Below are 8,655 nucleotides of genomic sequence, written 5' to 3' on the forward strand. Positions count from 1 at the left end.
TTCAATACTGTGTTTCCTTTTGGACTTAATTGTGATACTGATTTGAGCGTTTATTTGTAAACAACTTGGTGTTTCAATATTCACACTTTTTCTTAATTTTTTTAGTATTGTTTTGGAAGACCGGCCGGACCTTGTGTCCGGCCGGACGGCGTAATGTGGGCGCAGGCCCACTCAGGCGACGGGTGCGATCGGGCGCGAGCAGGGGGGGGGGGGAGGGGAGGAAAGGGAGGGTGTGGTTAAAAATAGGCGGCGTGATGAGGACAGTAGCGTGAGGTTTGCAAGGGGAGGGGGGGATGGGGTGGTAGAGCGAGCGCGCGGGCTAAGATCGTGGGATCAGGGGATTGGCGGAGGGAGCAAGGGGGGGGATCGTGGAAGGCATTGATTGGCTGGGGCATAAATTTGAAAGTGTGTAAAGCAAGGATCGGGAGCAGGGCGGTAGTCGGGCGTTGGGATCGAGAAGGAGGGCAGCTGTTTCGCGCGACAGTGATCTTTTCGGGCCCATCGTACCGAGGGGATCCTGACAGACGGGTCTAGTTTTAGTAGTGATAGAGTCGGCGGCGCGGACACGATGGTTAGCCGGAGACCAGATTGGGAGGAGGAGGAACTGGATCCTGGCGTCGCGGCGTTCCTGGAATCGGAGGAGGCGGCCTGGGTACCTGGCGAGGAGGCTGCAGGCGGAGACTGTTCGCCGATTCCGGAGTGGGTGAGCGATATTGGTGTGGTACTAAGAGGTGGAGCACGCGCTGTGGCTCGAGGTGCAACCGGAGGAGGTGTGGGGATAGGGGGGAGGTGCCATTGCTTTTATCCGAGGGGATGGCTGATCCAGGTTTGGTTAGGGGGAGGGGCGGAAGAGCAGCTAAGCCCCGGTCTAAGGGGCGGACCGGTAAGGTGGCGACGAGGAGTCGGGAACCTGGTGTAACTGCCGGCGTGTTCAATGCTGCGGTCGGGCAATTGGCTGCTGCTGAAGGTTGGGTATTTAGTGGGGGTGCGGGGCTCACAAGATTGCGATCAAACAATATTGTTCGTGGTAACAGGAGTAGGGGAGTGATTGTGGGGAGGTTCGGGGGAGCTGGGGAGCGCAGTGCGAGAGGGGCCCGCAGGGGGTTTGGGACCCGCATGGTGGGCGGAGTCGCAGAGCTGGGCTCATCGGCACAGATGCCGGGTGAGGCAGAGGAGCGTTTTAGGGGAGGACGTGCGCACAGCGTAGGTATAAGAGGGAGTCGGGGATCTAATGAGGGCCTTCGACGGTCCGTGAGCAGAGGGGGGGGGGGCGTGGAGTTGATCGGTCGTTATGTGGTGGGTTGAGGGACAGCGCTAGGGAAATAGGGGGGGGACCGGAAAAGGGGGTGTTTGGGGCACTGGGCCGGCTTCGGATCTTTCTCCTGCCCCTGCTGTTTTTTCACAGGGGAATTGGGCGGAGGATGATGGAGAAGTTCCAGGCCCATCTCAATGGGAGGCCTGGCGAAATGAGGCGCCGGTGGTTGAGGACAGGGGTCAGGAGGTACAGATGCGAGAGGCTGACGCGGTGCCGGTGGAGCCTGACCAATTAGGTGAGTTTATTATTTTCCCACGGCAGGATAGGGGTGGCGTCGTGCGGGCTCGCGGACCAGGTGAGATGGGGGAGGAGAAGCTGAATAGCAGGGACACTGACAGCAGGGAGGTGCTGCCAGGGGCCAAGAAGGGGAGGGACAATAAAAGAAAGGGGTCTTCCAAGTCGGGGAAGGCGAAGAAAAGGAGAAGGCGAGAGAGATCTAGCTCCTCAGATTCGTCCTGGTCGTCCTCATCATCCTCGTCGTCCTCCACTTCCTCTTCGAATTCAGGGGCGGCGGTTCAGACAGGAGCAGGGGGGGGGGGGGGGCAGTGCATGGGGCCCCGGCTTTGGTAGCCTTTACGGAGTTATGGGAGGAAGTTCCGCGTTCCATCCGCAGGAGAATTTGGCGTCGACAGTTCATAGATATTTTTCAGTTATTAGAGGGAAGGCGCGGTAAGCGTAAGGATAAAAAGAAGCGGGAGAAGAGAGATCGCTTCCTTGGAGCGCGCAATAAAGTAGCTCGTAATATTCATAATTGGACGAGGGCCTTTTTGCGTTTGGCAAGCGTAGTGGGGAAAAAAGATCCGTCACAGTATGGGGCTCTGTTATGTTATGCAGATGCAATTCTAGCAGCCAGTAAGACTTATGAGGGATGGTCCTGGCTGAATTATGATGAGCGATTCCGGGATCGGATGGAAGAAAATAAATTTTTATCCTGGGGTACCCAGGATGTGGGTTTATGGTTAACCCAGATGGCTGCAAAAGCATCAGCAGGTAGTGTGGGACAGGGATTAGGGACCGGGGCTGGATCAGTACGGCCCTTTCGGAAGGAGTCCCCCGGCAGTGGTGCAGGAAAGGTTGCCGCAGGACGCAGTGATGTGTGTTGGAGATTCAATCGCTCCACGTGCAATTTCCCGGATTGTAAGTTCCGACACGCCTGTTCCGCGTGTGGAGCGGGACACCCAGCTTCTAAGTGTTCTAAGCGACCGGGGGAAGGGTCTTCCTCAGCCCAGTTTGTAAAAGGAGCGGGGAGGCCGAGTATTTGATATGGCAACTACTCCTGTCCGCATAGCAGCGATGCAGTCTTGGTTACAGTTATACCCGCGTAGGGAGGCGGCGGTGTTGTTAGATCAGGGTTTTCGGTATGGTTTTAGGATACCGTTTCAGGGGATGGAGGAGGTAGGGGGAGGGGTCAATTGTCCGTCGGCACGGCGTATGGTTGCGGTAGTTGAAGACAAATTGCTAGGGGAAATTGCGTTGGGCCGTATTGCAGGCCCTTTTATTGAGACTCCGTTCAGAGATTTGGTCCTATCGCCTTTAGCGGTAATACCAAAAAAGGAGCCAGGCAAGTTTAGATTAATTCATAATCTGTCGTTCCCAGAGGGGCGGTCCGTGAATGATGGTATTCCAAGGGACTTATGCATGGTGCGATACACATCTTTTGACTCTGCCGTCCGAATAGTTCGGCAGTGTGGACCGGGAGCACTGATGGCGAAAGCGGATATAGAAGCAGCATTTCGTTTGTTGCCGGTACATCCGGACAGTTTTCACTTGTTAGGATTCCGTTTTCAACAGCAGTTCTACTTTGATAAGTGCATGCCTATGGGTTGTTCTATAGCATGTTCTTATTTTGAAGCGTTCAGCTCATTCGTTCACTGGGTGGTCCAAAAAAGATCGGGTTCCAAACTCGTGGTACATTATTTGGATGATTTTCTATTTGTTGGTAGGGCTAGGTCGGGGGATTGTGATAAGGTGTTGAAGTGTTTTAAAGGGGTGGCTAGGGAATTTGGGATCCCATTATCTGAAAGTAAAACAGAAGGGCCTTGTACTAAATTGGTATTTTTAGGAATTGAGCTGGATTCTGAAGACATGGTATCGCGTTTACCGGAGCATAAGCTAGCACATCTACGGGACTTGGTGCGCGAGGCGATTGGTAGGCCTAAGCTGTCCTTGCGAGAATTACAGTCCCTTGTTGGTAGTCTAAACTTTGCTTGTCGGGTTATTCCTATGGGCAGGGTATTTTTGCGCAGGATATCACATGCTATGTCCGGTCTAAAGAAGTCTCACCATCGTGTGCGGAATTCGCGCTTTTTGCGGGATGACTTAAGACTTTGGGATAGATTTTTAGAGAATTTTAATGGGGAGGCACTGTGGCAATCCAACCCGAGTTCAAATCACGATTTGGAGCTGTTCACAGACTCAGCGGGTTCATTGGGTTTTGGGGCTTATTTTCGTGGGGCTTGGTGTGCGGCGAGTTGGCCAGCAGATTGGATAACCTCTGGGGTTACTAAGAATATCGCTTTCCTGGAATTATTTCCCATAGTGGTGGCGGTGCATATCTGGGGTGATCACTTGAAGGGGAAGAGAGTAGTTTTCTGGAGTGATAACCTGGGAGTAGTTGAGGTCATAAATAGGAGATCAGCGCGGTGCATTAGGGTGTCAGAGCTTTTGCGCGAGTTGATTTTAAGTTGCATGGCGTTAAATGTAACGGTCTGGGCTCGACACGTGCCTGGAGTTTCTAACGGAGTGGCTGACTCTCTTTCTCGTTTCAAGTGGGACTTGTTTCGAGAACTCGCCCCGGAAGCGGAGCCGTGCGGAACCCCAGTGTCGCCTTTCCTTTGGAGATTTGGTTCCCTGAGTCCTGGAAAATGCTGCGAGATTCATTAGCGCCTTCAACGTGGAAAGGTTATGTGGGGGGTGCCCGACGAGTTACAGAGTTTTTGTTTTCCTTGGGTTGGGCGGGGGGTCCGATCTCTGATATTGCCTTGTTACGATTTCTGGAGCACACTAGGGCGAGCGGGTGTTCGCGGGCAGCGGTGGGCAGACAGTTGGCGGGGTTTTCATTTTTTATGAAAGCGCATGGTTGGGGTTTTCCTTCGGGTAGGTTTATAGTGCGGCGTTTGTTGACGGGTTGGTCTCGAGGAACGCCAAGCATACTGGATCAGCGTTTGCCTATTACGCAAGATATATTGTTGGCGTTATGGGAGGTGTTGTCTGCGGTGTGTTCTTTTACGTTTGAGACCAAATTGTTTCGGGTTGCTTTTGTGTTTGCATTTTTTGGAGCATTCCGGATTAGCGAGCTAGTGGCTCGGGCGGCTGACAGCAGAGATTACCCAGGGCTTTTGGCTCGGAATGTGGTAGTCACAAATCGGGCAGTTTTGCTGGTAATTCCGCAGTCTAAGACGGATCAAAGGGGTCGTGGAGCCTCCGTGGTGTTATCGGCGGTCCCGGGGTTGATTTCCTGTCCAGTGAGAAATGCAACGTTGTATTGTCAAGAGCGTCCGGAGGGAGCGGGACAGTTTTGGTGCATGAGAACCTTCAGCCATTAACTAAGTATCAATTCGAGATGGTCCTGCGCAAAGCAGTGTATGTGATAGGTTTGGAGGGGCGCCGGTTTGGGACGCATTCGTTCCGTATTGGGGCCGCAACTTCGGCGGCATCTGCGGGGGTTCCTGGTGGTGTAATACAGAGGATAGGCCGGTGGCGGTCCTGTGCGTATAAGAGTTATGTTCGCCCAGCTGCTGGGTTTGAGTGACTTGTTCTAACTCCAGTTTCTTTGCAGGTGCTGCGCCTGAGACTATGACGGTGTGAATTATCGGGCATTCACTCAATGAACTTATAGTACATTAACATTGCCTGCTATCTTTCAAAATCTCCTTCAATCAATCTCCCTGTTTCATGATGCAGATGTCCTCTGTTTTTCATTGTTCCCAGATATCTCTGTTCACCTACTCAGGGTTTCCACCCTGTGTTATCCTGTTATACTCATTCTCCTTGTTATGTCTTTGCTCATCATTGTTAATTTTTGATATTTTTAAATTTCAAACATCGTTCAATGTAACAAGTTGTTCTGTATGTAAACCGGAGTGAAGGCAACTCTGCTATACATCGGTATATAAAAAAATGCTAAATAAAAATTCATATACTTATTGGGGGCACAGACACGCCTGCGGCCGTCCTTACGGTCCTCATTTGGACTTACAACGTCGGGGGGTTCGGGTACACTGGCTTGGGCGCCGGGGAATGTTGTGGGACGAGCTCGTTCCTTGTGTCTTGAAGGAGCGGGGCGTCTAGCAGCTCCTCGGGCCCTTGTAGTTCATTTGGGGGGAAATGACTGGGGTAAGATGGCGGGTAAAGAGTTTATTAGCATTGTACGTAAAGACTTAATGACAGTGTCTATTTTGCTGCCAACAACAATATTATGTTGGTCTGACATTGTGGTGAGGCCTGCTGAATGGAATAACATCAGATGGCGTCGGTGTAGGTCCAAAGCAAACCAGCAAATCGGGGCTTGGTTGACACGCTTGGGAGGTCGTCATATTAAGTATGAATGGTCCTGGGGCAAAGTAATGGGTTTGTTCCGGGAGGATGGGGTTCACTTGTCCTTTATAGGATTGGACTTATTTTTAAATTCCATTCAGGAGGTCTTGGAGGCCTTATTTCCTATTTAAAGCGAGGCCGCATCTTTGGGGGGTCACAGGGCATAGGATGCCTGTGCCTGTGGCGGTTGGTCCGAGCCATAAAGGTTCAATTATATTTGTTATATCAATTGGATTTTGGTAAAAGCTGACGGTGGTTGACAACTGGAGCTGTTGGCAGTGACTGGCCCCTTGCCGGATGAGGCGGGGGCCGCTTGGCCAGACTCCTGGCAGGTTGGCGGCGAGAGTCCACCCAGGTTGGCTCCTTGCAGGAGAGTGGCGGGAGTCGGAACCTGGTGTGTGGAGGCCAAAGAGCGAGCCGAGTGGCTGGTTTAAGCTATCTTGCCGAAAGGTGGCGGATAGACTGGTGGGGGGTGGTTGCAATACCAAAGTCCTGGTTATTGTTAATGAGTTAATGTAGGCTCGGACCACTTGATGATTAAAGCTGCGGCCTCGTTTTACCCAAATGAATGGCTCAGTGTTTATTTGATTGTATGGGGTGGGTGCGAGTGAGTGAGGTCCTGGATGCCCACATTATAAGTTGTATTATTTGGTTTACATTTTTATACATATTTTTACATACTCTTACACTTATTTTTTTAACTAATCATACTTTTCAACATAATTTGATTTTTATTTTTTATTTTTTGTACTGTATGTTTTTATATTTTTCAATTGTCTTCACATTCTTGACATTTTAATATTTTAACTCATTTTTTATCCATTTATTATTAGCATCATAGTACATATGATTTTATTATCTTAGCAATTTGTCTGTCACCTTTTGACTTCTCAAACACACTTTTTTACAATCTGTCACATTTTTTTAATATTACAGTATATGTTCTTAATCAATAGGTATGTTATGTCCTTTATTTGACTTTTAAACTTTTATTTTATTCATTTTACTTTATTCATTGTTCTTTTGCAATTCATGTTCTGTTGGGCCCTGTGTATTCGCGGGCTGTTAGAACCATCCTCCAAACGGCCACAGGGCTAGGAGTAATTCCGTATTGCCCCCCCACACACACACACATGTGGAGGTGGCCATTTGCCCTCACGGGATGGGAGGTATACATGAGAGCAATGATTATTTGCCTTGTGCTGGGGCTGACACAGGCGTCTACTCCAACATGTGCTGGTTTGAAGTACCTCTGGACTGCTGGATGGGGGGGGGGGGGGAGGTTTCAGGAGATATGGCCTGGCTTGGCCTGATGGGAGAGCAGAGTCCATGGGCTTTCAAGGGCGGTGATTTTGCATACAGTTTGGCAAGACTTTGAAAGTGCATACAAGTCAGACTTTCATAAAAAAAAAAAAATAAATAAAAACATTAATTTTTTGTTAGATGCTGATGGTATGCCACTTACCAGATTCCAATTCTCCACAATCCTAAGAGCTGCGGTAACAAAAATGCAGTTGGACCCAAAAAATTTCACTACACACTCATTCAGAATTGGTGCCGCCACAAGTGCGGCCCAGGCTAGACTTAAAATGGACGCAATCAAGAAAATTGGCAGCTGGCAATCTAATGCGGTCAGTTCCTATGTCTGACTGGACAGAGTAGACACGGCTAACAAGATTTGTTAATTTTATCTTGCAGATGGGCGGCAGAGACAGAGTAAAGCATGGATTATTGGTCACTCTTACGTCCAATGGTCGGCAGAAAGAGCTTGTGAACGGCCTTACGGAAAACACTTGGGTCTGGTATCCAAAGGTTGGGTCATCGAATGAATGGGAAACCCAGGCATGCGATGGGAACAGTTGCCCTTCATGCGGTGCCTGAAGCACGCGAGGGCACCGCCTGATCTAATAATACTGCATCTGGGAGGCAATGACTTGTGTTCATGGACATGTAAGCGCTTTGTTCAGATGGTAAAATGCGACCTGGCCCCGATACTAGAGCTATTCCCAGGTGCCGTGGTATGCTGGTCTGATATTATTCCCAGACCAAAATGGAAACAGTCAAAATTATGGGGGCATGGGAGAAAGAAGGTTAATAGAAAAATTGGTGCATGGATACAAAAAATGGGGGGACATCAGATAAGACGTCAGTGGGCTGACAATTTGTCCCCAGGGCTGTTCTGACCTGACAAAATACACTTATCTGATATTGGATACAACATATTCAATAATACCCTCCAAGATGCCATTGAGGCACAAGACAGGTAAAATGGCCACAGATTAGTGGGGGGACACGAGGCAAGGGTCCTCCCTACCTCGTGTTTTGGCTGGTACCCGGGCAGGTTGGGCCGGATTACAAGTGGTGCTGGTGTCATCACATAATGGCGGGGTAGCCCTTGGCACCGGGAGGTGAACAAGGCTCGGAACAAGGCGGGAGGCCCACAGTGTCAGGCTGCCTTGCTTGGTTCATGTGGCGGGCAGCGGCATAAGCATACTGCCGGCTCGGGTAACCTATTAAAGTTATGTTATGTTTAAAATAAAAGCTGCGGCCATTTTATACCAAGGACAGAGTCTGTGTGATTACTACTGCAGAAGATAAGGACCAAAAAGGTGATAGGGTATGGGTCAGGTAAATTAGACTGGACGAAGGACAAAGGAGCAAGTGGCAGCTGCTAACGTTAATACATTCATGTTTGATATGTCTTATATATGTGTGGTTTGATTTTGTTTTTAATTTTGTTTTCAGTAGCCCCTGAGGCAGCTCCTATGTGAGCGAAACTCGGCCAGAATCGGGCAAGTCTAATA

At 49.8% G+C, this 8,655-nt stretch overlaps 1 protein-coding gene across 2 annotated transcripts in view; it reads left to right on the forward strand.

Moving 5' to 3' along the window:
* ERICH1 (glutamate rich 1) overlaps window positions 1-8,395 on the forward strand; it is a 222,911-nt gene extending 214,516 nt beyond the window's left edge. Inside the window, exon 6 of one of the 2 annotated variants that reach the window (XM_029595766.1) lies at window positions 7,550-8,394. In XM_029595766.1, the coding sequence (XP_029451626.1) occupies window positions 7,550-7,680 (131 nt within the window). In that variant the 3' untranslated portion in view covers window positions 7,681-8,394. Of the gene's footprint in view, window positions 1-7,549 lie in introns of both variants that reach the window. The other variant, XM_029595765.1, reaches the window with a different exon arrangement.
* The last annotated feature ends 260 nt before the right edge of the window (window positions 8,396-8,655 follow it).

Source organism: Rhinatrema bivittatum, chromosome 3 (genome assembly GCF_901001135.1).
Source record: "Rhinatrema bivittatum chromosome 3, aRhiBiv1.1, whole genome shotgun sequence".
Taxonomy (NCBI): domain Eukaryota; kingdom Metazoa; phylum Chordata; class Amphibia; order Gymnophiona; family Rhinatrematidae; genus Rhinatrema; species Rhinatrema bivittatum.